Genomic DNA, 21933 nt, shown 5'->3' with positions numbered 1-21933 from the left:
TCATTTTACCATGTAGAAATAAGGGGGAAAAAGCTTGATTTTTTTCTCAATATAGTTTAATTTTAACACTTTTACATGATTTCATAAATGACAGCTATTTCTATTTATAGTTTATTACAAATCCATTGAACACTCTGGAATGTATGGAATCAGAGAGCAAGATCAAGAAAAATGGCTGAACAGCAAAAATTAGGAGTAAGTAGAATTTTAACTTGTAATTTACTTAGAAAACACTCATTTTCTTTGCTTTTTAATTTTCTGAGTGGTTTTTGGCCTCTTTCTAAAATTTTTCTTCCTCTTGATGATGCTTTTCACATCTCTGTTGTGTAACCAGTCATCGCGTTCAGCCTCCCACCTAAGCTGTTTGAGACCTTTGAGGAGGGAGAAAAAAGATAAGCACATTGTAGACTCTTGGAGGCCCCACCGAACATCCTAACAGGAACGTCCAGTCTGCCATGACCTACAGTCATTTCCCATCCACTGCGCAAACCCCTCCTTGGTTGTTGTTTTCCTTCCATATTTATCGTCAGAGATTTACTGTTTACAGCAAAGGAACAAATGCTCTAAAGATTTTATTTCCCCTGAACACTTACTGGTGAAAGAAGAGCAGCCAGTAACTATCAATATCAGAAATAATTAAAATGCCTATATTTATAAAGTTACTTAGCAAATTCATACTATATAAAAATAGCCTGCCTCCATAAAAAAAAAAAGTAACTTTTGTAGGCTGTAGTCTTTTTTCCTGTAGTATAAATACTTTTTAATCCCATGTGCTCTGCAGACAGAGGTGAAAAAGCCATTCTTTCCAGGTTGTAAGGAACCATTTATCCCTTCTTATTATAAAAAGGTCCTCCAAAAATATTCAGATTTTCAGAAATTCTAAGTTAAAGCCGAAGTTAGTTAACCTAATTCGAAGTTAAAACCTAAATAAAAATTCAAGTTACTTACTTGCATTATCTTTGTTAGCCATGGCATTCATGCCAATGTTATCAAACTTGGATCCCATATTTTCATCCAACAGGTGGCCAAACTTTAAAAGAGAAAAAGAGGGGGGGGATGCACGTATTAGAAAACTTAAAAAACAATGTATCAATAGAATAGCTAACTGCTTAAAGCAGTACATTAGCCTTACCTCTTCAGCAGATACAAATAGGTTGGAGTCATTGAAATTTCTTTTCTTTTTTTTTCTTGGTCCTTAAAAAAAAGTATAAGTCTAGATTATTAAATTGTGAATACAATGATTTTGGATAAATACAATCTTCAACATAGTTTTGTTAAAAAAAAATATATTTGGGTTAAAACACACAATTACAATTATCTTCTAGTATCATTAGGTATCTGGCATTTAAAGACAGAAAAATAACTTAAAAGTTAGTATAAAGTTTTTTTTTTTTTTTAAGTTAATATCCTAATAGGACTGTTGAGGTGACAAGTGTCTTCTTGTCTTTCAGATTTGACCATCGATCAAAGTTTGCCCTATTTCGTAGTATCAGGCAAGATTAAAATTCCAAAGTTGACATGGATGGATTTTAGACTAAGTGTAAACTCTAATTAAGTCAGAGGTTTTGTTCTTTGGACTGTGAAGAAATTGATGGTTTGTTTATTATGTGATAAATGGAGTTTTGTTTACTACTCAAAATAAACCTGTTCTTTAAAAAAACTCCCCTGTAATTCTAAACATATAAACCTTTCAAAATAGATAAGATAGTAAAGTATCTATTTTTAATATTTATTACATTTTTTCTTTTCCATTATAGTTTATTACAAGATATTTGAATATAGTACCCTGCGCTATACAGTAGGGACCTTGTTTATCCAATTTATCCCCCTTTCCTTTGCCCTTTGGTACCACAAGTTTTTCTTCTATGCCTGTGAGTCTGTTTCTGTTTTGTAAATAAGTTCATTAATGTTTATTACATTTTAACTCACACTATCTAAACTATATTAACTAAAAATATTGCTTTTATCCATTTTCACTTTACCTGAAACAATACTTAAAACTCTACATCAATGTCTCTACTAGAGCCACTTTGAAATAAAATTCATCATAAAATATTTATCGTGCTTTCTACATTTTTATCAAAAACTTAATATTGTCACCTGATATAGTACTTTTTTCCTTTTATTAGCACCGTAGAAGTTACACTAAAAGACATAATATGTTATCATATACTTAAAAAATTCCTATCTGTTTTATATATTTTTGAGGTTATAATCATTTTGTCATGGCAGCAAAATGGCAGATCTCATTAAAAAAGGAAAATGAAGTTAATAAAGAGCATGGGTTTTTAGATGGGTCAAATGGGAAGGATAAGAGTTGATAGAGAAAAGGAAAAAGGCCAACAGGTGTCTATGGAAAATCCAGGGCTTATGTAGTATTGAATGGTTTAAACATGAATGAAATGATGATCTAGAGCTATTTAAATGAGAGGAGTGAATTTGGGAAGAAAAAATAATTGAAGGTGAATGTGAGAAACAACATTTTTCATATATTAAAAATACGTTTACGACTTCTTATCCATTAGAAAAGTTAATTTCCCAAAATGATAATGAACATAGCTTTCCCATGCTCATTGCTTAGGTTTAAAAGAGACTCAATACATTTTCTTACCTTGAAATGACCCAGCAAAGTCAAAATCATTTGCACCTTTTCTCTTGCTTTTCTTACTATTGACTTTGAAGCTGACATCATCATCAAGTTCTGTTACCAAAAGAAACCCCGCTGTTATTAAGCAATTTAAGAAAACAGTAGAACTGCTATAGGGCTATGATGATGAATATTGATTAACTTTTAAAAACTACAAATTACCATTACCAACATTTTAAAAAGGCAGTATAACAGCTCGACAGGTATAGCACAGACAGCCTCATTGCTGATTAAAATAAAAGCCCAAAACAGAAACTCAACTGCTGATAAAACAACAACAAAAAAACCCTTCAGTTTCAAATGAGAGGAGAAAAAAGAAAAGGTCCTCTTTAAATTTCTGTCTGATCTGAGTATTAATCTGAATACAGGGTAATATTAAAAAACCTTCAACAGAAGAACTAGCCTATGCTGAGGAAGAAAGCTCCAGTTTGTTTCTGTCTTATGTTTTTAAAAGTTTACCTGGAATGCCCTCATTTTCATCTAACACATCCATGAATGTTCCTCCATCTTCCTCAATTTCACTAAATTCTTCATTCATACTTCCTAAGGAAACTTCATCATCATCCAAATTACCAAGGTCCTCATCTTCTGAATCTTCATCTTCTAAGTCATCCTTAGCTCCTTTTGCTTTCTTCTTCATGTTGCTGAAGAAAAACAACAACTTGAAATGTAAAAGAGGACTTTGTTTTCTCAAGTATGTTTTGGTGACCAGCAGGGCATTAGGCTGTTAATAGAATTCAAAGGAGAGTTAAAGATGGCTCAGAGCCTTTATTTAATATACTAACGGGCATTATAAAGGTCCAAAATGAAAGTACTGTGTCCACTTCCCAAACTTCCTTCAATACCTAATACCTTTCTCCTATACAACACATAGTCCTGTGCTCCACTGTTCCGAGGGACAATAATTTGAGATATGCTGGGAAAAGTTAAAAAAAAAAAAAAAAAATTGAAGAAAAGTATTTTACCTAGCAAAGTCAAGGTCATCCTTTCCAGAGGTGAAACAATTATCTTCTTCAAACGTGTCTGCCAGAGAACAATATACAAACTGTGAGATGTAGCAAGGAATAACAAAGTTGACATGTCTTACATTTGAATCAATCAACACATCATGATTTGGCTGTTCATGATAAGTAAACACCAAAATGATATACATCTGACACTGCTGGTGTTTTATTAATCTACACAAACCCATGAATATGCTGACCTTAATTAAATCCCTAAACTAAATGTGTTCCAGTTAACTTTAGCTTCTTTCTACAGTTCTTTTATGGAAAGAGGGAAAATATCAAATAAAACAATATTTAGCAATTGCAGACCTTTTTACTCCATTAGAACTATTTATGTGCTTATTTTTAGTAGGTGTAATATGATACGCAACATGTGAGCTCAATGTAAGCTTATCTAATTTCCCTTTTTATTTTCAGTCTAAATTCCAATAAAATTTTTCTAACTCTGTGGATTATAAAGGTAAACAAATTACCAATCATCTTTTCAAATTCCTCATCATCCACATCTTCTATACTTTCTTCATCTTCATTCCATTTTTGTTTCACTTTAACACTAGCAACTTTTTTATAATACCTAAAATAAAATACATGTTATATATTTGATAATTTTATCATAGGGCCCATTTTACTATAATCAAAGCACCTATGGCCAGTGTCACAAACAAGTGAAAAGCTGTTAACTCAGCTGATTTAGGCTTGGTTCTTCATAAAAACACCTTAACTCATCTTAATTAAATGGCATAGTAAAAGGTTGTTTTAGCATCAACACTATTGAAATGATAACAAGTATTCGAATATTAGAAACTGTGGCTCTAAATGACCTGTAATCACAATATTTTATCAGTTAGACTTTTTCTTCTATCAGGGTACAGTGAAACTTAGCATTTTGCAGATGGGATCATAGCCTCAAAATTCTTTACACAAAAAATTTTTTAAAAAAGCAAACCAGGGACTTCCCTGGTGGCGCAGTGGTTGGGAATCCGCCTTCCAATGCAGGGGACACAGATTCAAGCCCTGGTCCGGGAATATCCCACATGTCGCAGAGGAACTAAGCCCGTGCACCACAACTACTGAGCCCGCGTGCCTAGAGCCTGTGCTCTGCAATGAGAAGCCCGCGCACCGCAACGAAGAGTAGCCCCCGCTCGCCGCAACTAGAGAAAGCCCGCGCACAGCAACGAAGATCCAGTGCTGCCAAAAAAAAAAAAGGAGCAAACCAAATCGAACCCAATTACCCAATCAACCAGATAAGATAATAGTTCCTTTACTATTACAAGGCATTAGTTTTAATACTAGTAGGTTTAGGACTTATCTCCATAGTAGTGCGGTGAATTTTGCTAATTCTACTCAGAGCCATGTTTTGGACAAATAACTCATGAGTTACAGATTTAAGCCTGTAAGAAAATTACTAGAGTAAAAAAATTTTTTTCAAAGTCAAGGTTCTTAAAATTTATGCTAAATTATTAAAAACAAAACCCTCAAATTTACTTGTTTTAGTTTCATTTAGATATCTTAATATTAGCAAAATGACATTTCTAAACTCCCCTCACAAAAATGGATTGACATATCCTTTGCCCTTTTCAAGATAGGCCTATGTTAACAAAGCATTTATGGAATCTAAAAATTTAAAATTTAACAGTTCTCCAAATGAAACAGTATTAAATATATTACCTGTAGAAAAACACTTCATCCACTGGTATTTGGCTTTCTTCTTTTGCAAGGAACTCCTTACTGTTAACTAGGAAAACAAGTTAAAAATTTTATATAAGTAATTCTTTTTATATTATTCAAGCTCTTAAGACTAAATACAGAATACCTATAATTCTTTAGAATCTCAAAGATTCTAAAGTCTCATAATGTGAGGAAGTTGGACAGAAGGCATCTTATAAATTTATTTATTTATTGGCTGTGTTGGGTCTTCATTGCTATGCACGGGCTTTCCCTAGATACGGCGAAAAGGGGCTACTCTTCATTGCGGTGCTTCTCTTGTTGCGGAGCACGGGCTCTAGGCACGCAGCCTTCAGCAGTTGTGGCACACAGACTCAGTAGTTGTGGCTCACGGGCTCTAGAGCGCAGGCTCAGTAGTTGTGGCGCACAGACTTAGTTGCTCTGCGGCATGTGGGATCTTCCCGGACCAGGGCTTGAACCCGTGTCCCCTGCACTGGCAGGCGGATTCTTAACCACTGCACCACCAGGGAAGTCCCTGGACAGAAGGCATCTTATAGTGAGAAGGACAACCTCTGTTGTGTGGAGGAAACCCAACATTTGAAACTTCATCAACTGCAATACAGTTTGTAGCCATCAGTGCGTCACAGTGAAAGAACAGGGTTCTCTTGTCCTCCAGTTGCATCCAGGATCCAAATTTCAAGAGAAACAAAGACTCAAAAGAGTTCTCTTAATAATCACTTTAAACTTGTCATTTTTCACCTTGGAAAAATGACAACAATGCCTGCCATTCTGGGAATAGGAAGCAAACACAGAAGTATCCACAATTTAACTTAATACTGAGGAAAACTAAGAACCAAGAATAAGGAACTACAATATATTAGTGCTTCCTCATCAGAATAAAAATTTCAGGCTCATCTTGGTTAAAAGGGTATTTGGCTTCCGATTCCAACTCTAACTTTGGGCAAGTCCTTTTATGTCTGGACCTCTGTGATATAAGTCAATTAGAAATTAAATGATTTATAAGTTGTAACTGAACCCTAGGACTGTGAACAAAAAGGAGCTGGGATCTAGTATATAAAGAAATACCTGCTGTGAATACAAGAGCAGAATTAGATCCACAAGATGGGTACTAAATACCTGTTGAAATAAGTTTAAAATGATGCTCTGTGACAAAATCTGTTGTGGGTATTTCCGCCAAGCCCATTAGAGAGCTTAAAACGGTCTGAGCTGTAAAAGGTAATTATATGTGGGCAGTGTCACTGATAAAGCTATAGCTTTACCTATAGATGATACAAGAATGGCAAATGCTAATTGTTGAAGATGGATGATGGTTATGGGTGGGGTGGGGAGGGTCCATCATATCACTTGTGTATAAATGCTTTGGATATGTTTGAAATTTTCTGGAAAAAAAAAAAAAGGCCCAATCTCAGTAAACTTGAAAATGCATACCAATTTTGGCAACAAAGATGGATAATATCTCTGGTGCTTAGGTTTTATTCTGATAAAGTAGAGCAAAGAATAACACAATTTATGTGTTACTGACTTGTACTGTTGTCAGGTTCAACCGTCCAGGCTTTATACTTACCAGCAAGACTACGAATATCCTTCATAAAATGTTTTCTTTTTGGCTGCATCACAACACTGTCTGTATTTTCTGAAATGTAAAATCAAGACAGTGTAATGTAAAACCTAGTTATATATGCTCATGTTGTTTATTGAATATTAACAGTGAAAACCAAAAAATTCATCAAATAGAAGCCTACCTTTGCCTTTATGTGGCTTTGGATTTCGGTATACAAATCGATCCAAGAATCTCATTAGTGTGAAATCCTGTAGTGGATCCCCTGAATACTCAACATAATTTCCCTGAAAGGTAGGGGGAGGGAATTAAGAAATTATATATATACATCCAGAGAAAAAACAAGAAGAAAAGCATAAGCATCTATTACATTGCTTCGAAGGCACAAATATGCAATAAAAGACCCTTCAAATATCCCTTTCATGCATGTTATTCTTTTCTTGAAGAAATTAAACACACTCATACATATTCTACAATGCACTGCTGATTTTATGAATAGTCAAATAGTATTATGTAGGTTATCTAACCATTAACCAGGAACCAAACCGTGACTGGCAAACATGAGAAAAGGGAAAGGGGAGGGCAATCTTTCTTCAGGAGCAAAGCCAGGATGTAGTAAATAACTCTTGTGGTTTTGTAATATCCTGTATTTCCATTCATCTCAAAGTGGGAAGAATTATCTGCTGCTCTGTATCAAACAAGTCATTGCTCCTTTACAACAGCAGAAAAATGTACACGATTCTATCTAGTAAACACTGACTAATTATTGATTATCTAAAACTGGATTACTTATTTTGTTTAATTTCTTGTCTTCTGAATATTTGAGACTTACCTGAAGGATAGTCTTTGCAAAAAGGGCCACAGAGGGATGAAAATGCTCAGAAAGCTAAAAAAAAAAATGAAATAAGGTCAACTCCTACCACAGTTGCAGATTATTTAAGAAAATCCAAAAAACTGAAACTTAAGCCGATACATCAGAAGAGTGATTCTCAAAGTTTTGGTCTCAGGAACACTTTATATACTTAAAAATCAAGGACCTCAAGAGCTTCCGTAATTTAAGTGGGATATATCTATTGATATTTACCTTATTAGAAATTACAACAGAAAAATTTTAAACACTTATAGTTCATTTAAAATTAACAATAGGGCTTCCCTGGTGGTGCAGTGGTTAAGAATCCGCCTGCCAATGCAGGGGACACGGGTTCGAGCCCTGATCCAAGAAGATCCCACATGCTGTGGAGCAACTAAGCCCATGCGCCGCAACTACTGAGCCTGCGCTCTAGAGCCCATGAGCCACAACTACTGAGCCAGCGTGCTGCAACCACTGAAGCCCGTGCACCTAGAGCCTGTGCTCCACAACAAGAGAAGCCACCACAATGAGAAGCCTGCGCATCGCAACAAAGAGTAGCCCCCACTCGCCACAACTAGAGAAAGCCCGTGCGCAGCAATGAAGACCCAACACAGCCAAAGATTAAATAAACAAATAAATTTTAAAAATAAATAAAATTAACAATAAATATATTACATATTAATATGTTTTATGAAAAATAACTTTTTCAGAACAAATTAATATTAGTGATAAAAGTAGCATTATTTTCCAGTTTTGCAAATCTATTTAATGTCTGTTTTAACATAAGACAGTGGATTCTCATATCTGCTTCTGTATTCCATGTTATTTTAGTTGAAGTATATGAAGAAAATCTGGCTTCACACAGATATATAGTTGGAAAAAATAGGATTAACCAATAGTCTTTCACATAATTGTGGGGTTTTTTTCTTTGATACTATACTGAAATTGAAGATTAGTTGCAGTATGGAATCTGAAACCCTATCAATCAGCTTTTGGTACTTGCTACTTAAAATTAACTGGTCTACAGTGAATGGATCTTTTATCCATGCTTGACTTCATAACACTGTGTATTAGTCATATGGAGAATACTGACTTTGTGAGTTATGCAATTCTTCCAAATGCTGGTCACATTTCATTCAACATCACAGAAATCACATTGTTAGTATCACCACTCCTTTCAATCAGAAAAGGTACTGAGAAACTGTTAAGCTCAAGATGGTGGTTACAGGAGTTCTAAAATTTTAACCTTTGCTTAAAAGCTTGAACGTTATCATTGACAACACATACTGTCAGCTGTTTTGATTGAAGTAACAGGTTCACGTCATGCATTTTCAAGAAAATATCTCTCAAATACCCAAGTCTGAATGACCAGCCTGTCTGTCAGCCAGCCAGCTAGCTGCATTTCCAACAACTACACAGGCACTCTTCCTTGAGACATGAGACAACCCTCATACTTAGGTCTGCAGCAGAGTGTGTTATGTGTTCTTGTTATATATACACACAGAATATTAAAAAGACATGTATGTACTTTGGGGTCAAGATAATAAAATCAACAATTTTTCCTGCCTCATCGTTCTTATGTGATGCTGGCGTTTTTCCCCCTCTGCAAGTATGTGGCAATGAAGAATGTAATGCCCATGAGTGCAGCCTGGTACTACTGTTTGTATTTGTTTTAAGGCACCAGCAGTTTTATCCATCATTTCTTTAATACCATCAGTGCCACTGTCAATAGTGACAAAGGCAAATAATGTCTTGGTATCACTATGAAAGTAGTTGTGACCTTGCAGACTCGCTAACAAGGTGTCAGGGACCCACAGGAGTCTGCATGGGTAGACACTTGCTTTAGCAAAAAAATCATAGAAAGCTTATTAGAAATATGAGTTCCTTTCACACATTTAAAAAGTAACTTTGCTTGCAAAAAGTTTTATTATCACAAAACCTTTCAGAGATATCTAAGGCATAAAGCAAAATTTATCCATTTTACAGAGCCATTATATGCAATAGTGTGCTTACAAAAAGCAAAATTTACTTATAGCCATGTATAACATCCTTATTTTTTTTTTTAAACATCCTTATTTTGCAGGCACATTATTTAAGATTTTCTACATGTGAATGTAGAAATGTGTAAATTTAACGTTTTTCAGAGGCAATAGAAATATGGGTTATAAGGCATTACAGCCAGGTGACATACTTCAAATTGCTTTCTTATGCCAATTAATGTCTAAATAACTAAACTCCTATATTTATCACTTATAAGAAAAATGGAAACTTGAAAGTGTTAAATCCATGGGGCAAATATATAGCACAGTTGAATTAAGAGACAATTTGAAATTATTTTACCTTTTTGAGTTCCCAAAGACTTGTATTTTCAGCTCCACAGAACAAAGGGTTTCTACTGAATGGATCATATGTCTTTAACTGTTTGCCACCTGAGAACACAAATATAGTATTTCTCAAATGCTCTATTCCTAGCCCAAGAGGTCACTACACCCACCAGGATCAATGCTGTCACTGACAATTATTAAGTATCAACATTTTTAGTTAGCCAGGCATCCTACCTAGAATAAAAACTCCAAGCCACCAGAATTTATCTTGGTACCTAAGCTAGCATTTACTATTGAGTAAACCAGGCAGCATATTTATCCCAACTACTAAAAGCTCCCCTTCAAAATTTATCCCCTTTTCAAATAGGTACCCATTTCTCGGTCAATTAGGTCATTAAGTGTTAAGATGACAAATGACCTGAAGATGAAACAGGTCTAAATTCTTTTGGAGCTTTAGAGTACACTGAATGTTTGTCATTAAATTATGCCCAGAAGTAAGTCTCACTTGGAACAGGTTTTATATTATCTTCTTCATGTTTTTAGCAACTCCAGATTAGAAAATTTAAAACAAGGAAACTTCAGGAACACGCAAGGAACTGTCTACTTCACAATGCACATGCCTGTCATCCTTCTAAAGGATTATTCCCAGTTTAGCCTTCAGGGCAACTGACGGATTCTTTTAAAAACTTCCTGGTGGCTACCATATTTCTCTTTTATACTTCACAAGCAAACTAAAGTTCAGAGAGATGAAATAATTTGACCAAGAGTCCCACAACAAGTTTGAAGAAATGGGTCTGGCACCTTTCTTGATCCTCAAGGCTAGTGTGCTTTTCTTTACAGCCTCAAATGAAAAGCCTGCATTTCTAAGATTTCTTTTGGCTCTAATAGTCTATTAATAGACTTAATTCAGTTTGTGTGTATGGAAAACATAGTTTCTATATCAAGAATGTTTTCAATCCTAAAACATTACTTTAAGGAACTACAGAGGGTAAACATGATGCTTGAACAAAGTAAGGACAAGTTCCACACTATTCACAATATGTAACCAAATACTTTTGTTTATAAATCAAACTTTGTGTACACATATGTGTTGTTTTCATATATGTTCCATGCAGGAGGCCTTTACATGTACAGATAAAGATCAAGAAACTAAAACTCATTCAAAAGTATAAACTTATTACACTTACAGCTGAAGGAAAAGAGATCTACTGTGCATCTAACATGGCCAAAGTTTTCTCACTAAATCTTCACAGCTCCAAAAGGTATCTGCTTTAATTTCTAAGATTTAAATTATTTTAAAAGATGTATTTATTATCTGTAGTACTGTTCATAAGTAAGTCAATGATTCATTATATTAAAAATTTACTTCTAGGATCCTAATTATATCTGGTTATGAGTGCTCCCATCTAAAATAAAGCAATATTGAGGACTTCTAAAATGGTATAATATTAACTTCTATTAAGATTAAAGAGGAATCCAGTTCCTCGGTTTAAAAATTCAAGAAAATAATTTAAAGATTTAAGAAACTCACCTTTCAAATTATCAAAGTGCACCCAAGAAGCAGACTCTAACTTTTTGGTTTCCACATGGCTTTCAGACACAGTTTCTTCCATCTCAACTTTTTTCATGGTATCTGTATCTGTTTCTTTATCTGCATCAGTGAATTTTTCTGTTTCTTCATCATCTCCTATGTCAATAAAATTTTCTTCCTCATCAGACTCCTAAAAAAAAATGGTTTAATGAATCTGGGTTAATCAACGGGAAGAGTATTCAATTACATGAAGTAGTTTTGAAGAAGATCTGTTTATTGCAATTTTGATGAAACGTGAAAGTTCCATCAATGGAATTTAGAATGAGAGGAGACCACATTCTTATTCCTAAATGTAACAGAGTTAAGTTTTGAGCCAAGAATCCCTGAGACTTTGAAAGCATTCAGCCCTCAAATGAATTGAGTTGTTGTACATAACCCTATGAGGTAGGTGCTATTATGTCCATTTCACAACTGAGGAGATAGGCTTAAGAGATCTATTAGCTCTATAACTGTAACTATCTCATATAATCACATTTTAGGGTAGTTTGTTATGAGTAAAGGGGTGAAGCAACATGCCCACCTAGTAAACTGTACACCTGGGACTAAAATCCAGGTCGGTCTAATTCCAGGACTCACACTCTGCTCCAGAGAACTAAGTAAGTTATTGTCACTGAAGCAAAGAAGAAAAATACCAAATATATTTCAGAACCCACTCGATTTAAAAAGCAATTGTAAAATATACCGGAGGATCATCTAGTTGACTTCTTAAACCTGGTTTTGCTTTAAGGATCTCAGACACGAGATATAAAGCTCCACATATGAATGGCGGCATCTGTTCACACGTAACCTGAAGTAACCTCTTCACAAAAGCCTTCACCCTCTGCAACATGATGTCAGCTTTCAGAGACTTGTAGACAAGGTTAAGAAACATGGCTTGCTTAGAACACAACATTAACCCCGGATCCAGCATCTTCCTGCAAAACAGAAACAAGATTGCGTTTATTCATAAAACATCCCCATACCCAGCAACTACTAGAGGCAACTACTAACCTCATCTTAGTCAGGAATAACCTTGCTGCTTATTTTAGAACAAGAGACCATTTCTGCCCTAAGATGTAAGATGGAAGTCAATGACCAGAATAGAAAGAGTGATGATAGTACCAGGGGGAAGAAAAGCCACAGGAGCACGACTTTCTTTTTTGTGTGTGGTTTCTTTTCTCTTTTCCAAGTGGTTTTCTATTCTCTAGACCAACAAGGCGCAGCCCTAACAGTATAATTTTTCATATAGATAAAGAACTGCGCATGGAAGGCTAATCCAAAACCAAACAGTGAAAACTGACCTATGAAAGCAGTCAACTAGACCAGGGTTCTTATCCTTGCATCACTACCCACTAGCTGGGTGACCAGAGGCTGCCTCCACATGGCTCTAGTGAAGACTGTACATGTATAGTAGAAAACTGAATTGTGAGAATCTCTTGTTCAATGTACTACCTGTGTAAATCCTTCCTATACACTATTCTGTGCCCAGAATGCCATTCTCCAACCGTCTGCAAGTCCATAGGTTCCTCCGTTATTCTCTCAGTCCCATGTTTATCTTCTTTATAGTTTAACACATTTTGTTTCCTCTTTTTTCCCCCCAAAGTCCAATGGAACAGGGACTGTGCCTGTGTTATTCACTGTTGTAACCCCAGTGCCTGGCACTTAATAAGCACTCAATATTTGTTGAATGAGTAAGTGGTTCATTCCATGGCAAGTGCTCGTTCAATGTCTCTCGTGACTGAGGATTGCTCACTCTCACTCTTAGGAGCACAGTCCAATTTTGGACAACTCATTTTTGCCAGAAAACACCTTCTTTATCCACAGCTAACATCTGCTCCTGTGTAATTTCCAACCATCAATTTTACTACTGCCTTCTGAAGCAACACAAGCAACAAGCGCAAAAATAAACAAGTGGGACTACATAAAACTAAAAGCCCTCTGCACAACAAAGGAAACCATCAACAAAATGAAAAGGCAACATATGGAATGGAAGAAAATATTTGCAAACCATGTATCTGATAAATGGTTAATATAAAAAATATATAAGGAACCTCATACAATAGCAAAAAACTCCCAAATAATCCAATTTAAAAATGGGCAAAGGACCTGAATAGACGTTTTTCCAAAGAAGACACACAAATGGCCAAAAGGTACGTGAAAAGGCGCTCAATACTACTAATCATCAGGGAAATGGAAATCAAAATCACGTCGAGATATCAACTCACACCTGTTAGGATGGTTATTATAAAAAAGACAGGAGTTAACAAACATTGACAAGAATGTGGAAAAATGGAACCCTTGTACACTGTTGGTAGGAATATAAATTGCTACAGCCATTATGGAAAACAGTATGGCAGTTCCTCAACAAATTAAAAATAAAACTATCATATGACTCGGCAATGCCACTTCAGGGCATATATCCAAAGGAAATGAAGTCAGTATCTCAAAGAGCTATCTGCACTCCCACATTCACTGTATTATTCACAATAGCCAAAGTATGGAAACAACCTATGTGTGTGTCAACAGATGAATGGATAATGAAGATGTGGTATATAAACACAATGGATTATTATTCAGCCACAAGAAAGAAGGAAGCCCTTTTTGTGACATGTATGAACCTGGAGGACATTATGCATAGTGAAAAAAGAGAAAGATGACTACTCTAATGTCATGTATATGTAGAAGCTTAAAAAAAAAATCAAATTCATAGAAACAGGGAACAGATTGGTAGGGGGTGGGGTAATGGGGAGATGTTGGTCAAAGGGTGTAAGCGTTCAGCTGCATGGTGAATATAGTTAATAATATTGTATCGAGTACTTGAAATTTGCTGAGAATACATCTTAGGCATTCTCAATCCCTCCCCCCCGTAGTAACTATGTATGTGAGGTGATCCATGTGTTAATTAACTTGATTATGGTAATCATCACAATGGATACATGTATCAAATCTTCATGTTGTATGCTTTAAATATATACAATTTTATAGGTCAATAAACTGGTTAAAAAACCCACAACAAAATAACCTAATTATATTTTTACATGACAGCCTTTCAAATACTTGACCATTTACTATAGCTATTATTTGTCCTTCTCTCCCCCAAAATCTCTCTTCTGCAGGCTGCTGAGATATTATCTCATATGATAATTTTAAAATTCTCTCTTTATCCTGTTTGCTGAATCCTAGAGATGCTCCAAATGGTCTGGACCCCCAGACATTAGGACACCCAGAATTAATACAATCCTCCAGATAACCACTCCAAAAGTGGAATCAATCCTTTTGTTCTAAGCACTTTTAATTTTTTTCTACTAACACCAGAAATGAAAATGTTTAACCTTGCGAGGCATTTTCATATTGCTCACATATCTAGTTTTCCCCATTTGTCAGTTCCACAATTCTAGTACCTACTGGTGATATTCTGAGAAAGTCTATGTTATTCATATAATTTTTGCTATTCTACTTTCTCTCTTCTCATTTGAATTTTTCAACATTTCCATCCATTTTGGCGCTCATTTTAAATCATAAGTTCCATTAGGCATCAAAAGAAAAACTTGAGAATTTAGATGGCTGTTGTCTCCACCATTTGACCCAGAATACGTTCCTGGAGTTTTTGATAAATCACGTTTTTGTAAACCAAATTGCTTCTTCATTTCTTTTATCCCTCAACTAATATCAGGGAATTTTTATTTAAAGGATTTTTAATAAAACCAAGAGAAAATAAATACTTTAAAAAGGCTTAAAAGCCCTTTGAGGGAATCCATCTGTGAGAGCTCTTGGCAAACAGTAATTTAAAGAGTTAGGAATGTACTCCTCAGAGATGTTAGACTGCTGTGTTAAACTCTGACATGTTAAATGGATATCAGAAATATATGTTTTCCAATAGATTCCACACACTTTCAAAAAATTAGAAATTCTTATGACCCTCAAAAGTTACCAAAAAACCTAATCCTGAAACCTCTACATTTTCAGCCTTGGAAGTCTTTCCAAACTAAGAAGAGTTGTTAAGTATTTGTTACTTTATTTTTTAAAAAAATTAAAACATTTCTTTTTGGCCACACTGTGCAGCTTGCGGGATTCTTAGTTCCCCAACCAGGGATTGAACCCAGGCCATGGCAGTGAGAGCGTCGAGTCCTAACCACTGGACTGCCAGGGAATTAGGGTTACAGTACTTTAAAAGACTGTAGACTCTTAAGAGTTGTGGAAAGGCCTCTGAGATTCTTTTTAGTGTATCAGTGCAATCAGGGCCATGAAACACCATGAACTCCAAGTCAATAGGCCTGGATTTGCCACCTAACTTGGCCTCATACTGTCTGTGTGACCTTGCACAAATTATTGTACCTCACAGGCTGGAGAGCTGTTAAGAGGATTAAATTTAAGAAATGTATGTGAGTAGTAATAATAATAATGATGATGATAATGGTAGCAGCCAACACTTACAGAGCACTTACTATGTTGTTGGGCATTGTTAAATTCATACCATACACTAACGATGACATGGGTTTACAAATACATTAACTCCTTAATCTTATTAAAATCCCAGTTCTGTCATTTTTTAGCTGTGTAATGTGGGGAAGTTTCGTAATCTTCATAATAACCCTACGGGATAGGTGCTTCCCTTGACATTTTATAGATGAATAAAAGCACAGTAAAATGGGATTGATCATGTTTACCAATATGGTTTTAATGAGGATTAAGTATTTGTCCAAAGTTACACAGCAAGCTAATGGCTGGTATTCAAATCCAGTTCATGTAGCTTAGGTCCAAGATATTAACCACTATGTTACATTTCTCACAAGACATATGTATGTAAAATTAGAAAAACGAATTAGAAGGAAATACGTAGCTTGTTGGTGTACTTCAACAGTTCCCAAGTGTACAAACTGTTCAAAGTATCAGCCCCCAGTGGGTGCACTGCAGAACAGTTGCAAAATTCAGTAAATCTAGTACCAAAGTCTTAATCCCAATATTTAAAAAAAATTCCAAAACTGCAAACCCCAACCCTCCTATCTAAAAACATTCTTGTTTACCATTTGTCCTCCCCAATTTGAACGAAAGTGCCTCTAGAGGTGGGAATTTTGTTCACTGTGCTATATCCTGAGTTCTGGAATAGTGCCCAGCACATAGTTGACACTCAAAAAATTCTTGTTGAATGAACGACTAAATGGCTGTGTGAAGGACAGGAGGAAAGAAATACAGGACCGAGGATGGGGACTTCTCAAAATAAAAAATAATAAATGACGTATTCAAAACATATAATACAGATGCCCAACAGGGAGCCAAAGATTAAATGACTCAAAGTTGGTGAATAGCAAGTTGCTGAGAGGGGCCAAAAATCCTACTTTCTAAGTCTATTGCCCCACAGAGGGGCACTGCATTATATTAGACCACATTACTTCTCATTCACACACTGGAATAGTAGGTACTTACCGATATAATGCTGCATAATATCGATCTGATATCGTCTGCTGAGAATTCATTACTTGGAAGAGCAACATTAAAGCCTGCACACTGGTATTAAAATTCACAATATGCAGCACTTTGAACAGCGTGTCAACCTGCTCCCTCACTTTGTCATCACCAGTCTGGGCATAGGGATATGCCCTATTCACTCCTGTTAAAAGGGCACTGAGCATTTTTGACTCAATATCTTTTTTCTTGATGCAAGTCCGAAAAAAACAAAAATAAAGAGTTATTAGTTTGTTAGCTAATTCACTTTCTTCATGGGAGAGGGCCATTTGATTTAAAAAGCAAATTGCATAATACTGGGCTTTGGAGCTGATATTTGAGCGGAAAAGCAGTCTTTCTACTTCACTACACACAACTCCTTTCATATTGGGATGTTTACAAAGCAATGTCTCCAACAGATGGGAGGCTTTGGTGGCTATTCTGTTCTGAGGATCTCCCAGTTTATTTACCACGTGCACAAGAAGGGCCTTTTCTTCCTCAGGTTTGTTACAAAGAAGCTCATGAGCCACTACAAGGGCTCGAATTTTGGTGGTTACTAATGAATCATGACTTAAAGTTTCTAAGACTTGCACAAATTCAGCCACTAAGTGTTTCAGCTGGTGTTCAAAATACCATAAAATGAGTCTTCTATCTCTTGAGTCCTTGTTGCCACTGGACAACTGTTCTAGTTTGTTGAAAGGATGCTGGCTGAAAATCCGTAGCTTTCGACTGTCTGGCAAAAGGTCTGTAATGAGTAACTCTTTGAAAGTATCCAAAGCCATGAGGCACTGCTGTTTGCTACCCTTCTTTTTAACAAGGTTCAGGAGAGTTTCTACAAACTGGAGTGTGTGAATAGCATCATCCTGAATAAGAAGAATCATGGCTGCCATTCTGTCACCTAGCGTCCCTGATGACACAATTGCCTTCATCCAGGTAGAAGAGGCTCCCTTTTGATTATTTGTCTTATTTTTGAATAAGTTGATTTCATGTTCATACAACTTCTGAGCCAAGGTTTTGTACTTAGACACAACATCCTGAGGCTGGGGTCCCAAAGAGTATTCATTGCTATACTCCAGATCATACCATTTGCCTCCAGACTTAAGTAACAATGTCCGTCTCTCAAAAAATTCAAAGATATCCTGTTGCTTATCTCTCTTTGCTTTTGTTATGGCACTGCTGTTCTCATCAGAATGTTGTTCTGGCCTCTTCTTATTTTTCACCTTACTTTCACTTTCTGCTGTATTTTGCTTTTTATTATCTACTTTAGATAATCTTGCTTCTTTTTTGCTGGCTTCTTGTTTTTTAGCTGGTTGATCTTCTTCAATTAAGAAAGCTTTTGCATACTTGGCCAAACTAAGATTTTGAATAAATGCTTCCAATTCACCCTGCTGAAGATCATCAATTGCTCCTTTTTTGCCTCCATCCACCACTTCCTCATTCTCATCCAAAGCAGTCAGCATAAGGTAATCTTGCTGCATAAAAATATAAGTTAAAAATAAATTACAAATCCAACAGTTTAGTTAAAACCTCAAAAGTTAATTTGATATCTATATCCTTGAAATCAATTATCCATAAAATTGAGTTATCACAGTATTGCCTAGGCTCCCACCTACACCCAAAGTACTTACTTGATAGATCAAAGATTTAAATGTGAAAAACAAAACCATAAAGTAATAGGAGAAAGCACAGCATAATTAAAAAAATAATTCCAGGGACTTCCCTGGCGGCCCAGTGGTTAAGACTTCGCCTTCCAATGCAGGGGGTGCAGGTTCAATCTGCTGGTTGGGGAGCTAAGATCCCACATGCCTTGTGACCAAAAAAAAACCCAAAACCTAAAACAGAAGCAATTTGTGACAAATTCAATAAAGACTTTAAAAATGGTCCGCATCAAAAATAACTTTAAAAAATAAAAATAAAAATAAAATTTTTTAATTAAAAAAATAATTCCAGAGTAGGGAAAAATCTTTCCAAATTTGACATAAAACCCGGGGACCATAAAGAAAAGAATGGATATATTTATTATTCTCTTACACACAAAACATATACAAAAATTGAAAGACAAATAATAAGCTGGAAAAAACAACTGGCAACTCATATCAAAGTAATTTGGCTTAATATGTAATACAAAAGTTCCTATACATCAGCTAAGGAAGTGACAACCCAACAGAAAGATGTGCAAAGGATATAAACAAACGGTTCATAGAAAAAAAAGTGGTTCTTTAAAAATGTGAAAAGATGCTCAACCTCACTGACATTTAAAGAAGTCCAAATTAGAACCACAATGACACATCTATTTTTTAATCTGCCAGAGAAGCAAAGATAAAATTAAGACAGGTGGTGTTGGGGAAAGGGTGGAGGAAAAGGCACTTTCCTAAATGGCTGATGGAAGTGTAAACTGGCACAACTTCTATGGAGAGCAATTTGTCAACTTCAGTCAAAATACAAGACAAATCCTTTGACCCAGCAGTTCCATTTCTATAAATTTAGGTTATGCATACACTTACAAATGTGGAAAAAGATATATATGTTCAAGGTTATTTACTGAAGCATTATTTAAAATAGCAAAAGATTGACAACTTAAATATCCACAATAAATGGCTAGTTAGATAAATTAAGAAAATGATGTTATGGGCATAAAACCAAAGACAGAATTTTAATTCTTTTTTTTTTTTTTTTTTTAAGTTTTTGGCCGCACCCCACGGCATGTGGGATCTTAGTTCCCCGACCAGGGATCGAACCCACGCCTCCTGCATTGGAAGGCAAAGTCTTAACCACTGGACCACCGGGGAAGTCCCAGGACAGAACTTTATACTGATGTGGAGGGATATCTAATAAAACAGTAAGAAAAAAAAGATTTAAAATATTACATAGTATGGTACCTTTTGTGTAAAAAATAACAAACATAGGTGTGTGTGTGTGTGTGTGTGTGTGTGTGTATCTGCTTGGAAGATATAAAAGACACAAAAATAATTGCTTCCTGGAAGGGAAACTGCATGGCTGGAGATAAAAGTGGGAAAGAAGACTTTTCATCCTGTACCCCCCTCCTTTAAACAAAACAAAACAAAGCAAAAACCAAAACAAACCTTTTCATAACATGTGCATATATTACCTACTCAAAAATTAAATACAACCCAAGTACAGAGCAAACTGTGAATCTGCCCCGGTAAGTTGCATTTCTCCTGCCTCTAATCGCTCATCCTCCCCCTCCCCCTCCCCATGTTGCCCAGAAAGTCTAGTCTGAAAACAAAACATATAATAAAAAGCAAAGCTCTGTTACATATTTGCTACAAATCTTCTAAGGTTTCCCATCAAATTCAGAAGATAAGCCCATCCTCTTACCTCTCTGACCTCCTTTTTTTTTTTTAACATCTTTATTGGAGTATAATTGCTTTACAATGTTGTGTTAGTTTCTGCTGTATAACAAAGTGAATCAGCTATACATATATATATCCCCATATCCCCTCCCTCTTGCATCTACCTCCCACCCCCCCATCCCACCCCTCTAGGTGGTCGCAAAGCACCGAGCTGATCTCCCTGTGCCATGCAGCTGCATCCCACTAGCTATCTATTTTACATTTGGTAGTGTATATATGTCCATGCTACTCTCTTACTTTGTCCCAGCTTACCCTTCCCCCTCCCCGTGTCCTCAAGTCCATTCTCTACGTCTGTGTCTTTATTCCTGTCCTGCACCTAGGTTCATCAGAACCATTTTTTTTTTTTAGATTCCATATATATGTGTTAGCATATGTTATTTGTTTTTCTCTTTCTGACTTACTTCACTCTGTATGATAGACTCTAGGTCCATCCACCTCACTACAAATAACTCAATTTCATTTTTTCATGGCTGAGTAACATTCCATTGTATATATGTGCCACATCTTCTTTATCCGTTCATCTGTCGATGGACACTTAGCTTGCTTCCATGTCTGACCTCATTTCTTACTGCTCTCCTCTCACCTCACTTGCACTATTTTTACTGTTCCTGGAACAACAAAACCAAAAAGGCTCAGTCCTTTCTTTCCTTCAATTTTCTGCTCGAAAACTCAGGGGTGGGTCCCCCGATCACCTCGTTTAAAACTGTAACGCCTCGCCCATTTATTATCCTCCCTCCTCGTTTTAATTTTCTCTGCTCAGCGTCTGATATACAATGTATTCCAAAGTTTGGTTACTGTTTCTTTGCCTTAATTAGGATGTAAATTCCAAGAGCGCAGAGAGCTTCTTGGGCGTAAACTGAGCGTGTGGGTGTACTTTGTGAGAATAGAAGTTAAATTCCAATACCACTGGGGCTCCAAACACTGATACCACGAGGTCAGGACCAAAAAAAAAAGTGAGTCCTCTCCGACCTGACAGAGTGCCAGTTATACTACGTCAATAAAATGAGATGACACCTACATCCTAAGAAAAGACACGGCATAAAAACGTTCAATTCTAAACGACTTTTCTCTTGCAAAGAGCAATGGGAAAGAAGTGCGGGAAGCGCACGGAGCACATTTCGAAACTGGGATCTGGGTCCACGACGCCCTCCCACTCTGCAGCTCGGGGGCTGCCGGGCCACTTGCCCCAGCCACTCGCGGGACCACTCCACGCGCCTGTGTTTCCCTTCTCTTGGAGTCCAAGGCCATTACCTTGGTGCCCCCGAGCCGTAACACCTCCTGCAGGGAGAACCCATCGTCGGCCTCATCGTTAGCATCCTCGTCGTCCTCGTCCGGATCTTCCACCGCTTCCTCCGGGAGCCAGGGCCGCTTGGCGTGGAACTCCAAAGGTTTCTTAGCAGCCGCCATGGCAAGCAAAGCTCACGCACACGGCCCAAAGCTTCCTTCCGCTTGGCCGGGTGACGTACTTCCTGCAG

At 36.4% G+C, this 21933-nt stretch overlaps 2 protein-coding genes across 4 annotated transcripts in view; one reads left to right on the top strand and one right to left on the bottom strand.

Moving 5' to 3' along the window:
* CEBPZOS (CEBPZ opposite strand) overlaps positions 1-1832 on the top strand; it is a 33141-nt gene extending 31309 nt beyond the window's left edge. For all 3 annotated transcript variants that reach the window (XM_082356858.1, XM_082356857.1, XM_082356859.1), the window contains 2 exons: positions 111-195; positions 1452-1832. In XM_082356858.1, coding sequence (XP_082212984.1) covers positions 111-193 — 83 coding nt within the window. In that variant the 3' untranslated portion in view covers positions 194-195; positions 1452-1832. The remainder of the gene's footprint in view (positions 1-110; positions 196-1451) is intronic.
* On the bottom strand, positions 192-21924 carry CEBPZ (CCAAT enhancer binding protein zeta). Its single transcript, XM_082356693.1, has 16 exons — positions 21710-21924; positions 17067-18556; positions 12346-12577; positions 11604-11793; positions 10089-10177; positions 7731-7784; positions 7083-7185; positions 6905-6973; positions 5323-5389; positions 4128-4228; positions 3613-3670; positions 3107-3291; positions 2612-2701; positions 1133-1194; positions 949-1030; positions 192-371 (listed from the first exon to the last, which is right to left on the bottom strand). Exons 1-16 carry the CDS (start codon positions 21863-21865, stop codon positions 235-237), a joined length of 3165 nt encoding a protein of 1054 aa, XP_082212819.1. The 5' UTR covers positions 21866-21924; the 3' UTR covers positions 192-234.
* Between the last annotated feature and the right edge of the window lie 9 nt (positions 21925-21933).

The sequence above is a fragment of the Balaenoptera borealis genome (genome assembly GCF_965194805.1).
Source record: "Balaenoptera borealis genome assembly, chromosome: 15".
Taxonomy (NCBI): domain Eukaryota; kingdom Metazoa; phylum Chordata; class Mammalia; order Artiodactyla; family Balaenopteridae; genus Balaenoptera; species Balaenoptera borealis.
Note: the sequence above shows the minus strand (reverse complement) of the source record. Positions and strands in the feature narration are given on the sequence as shown.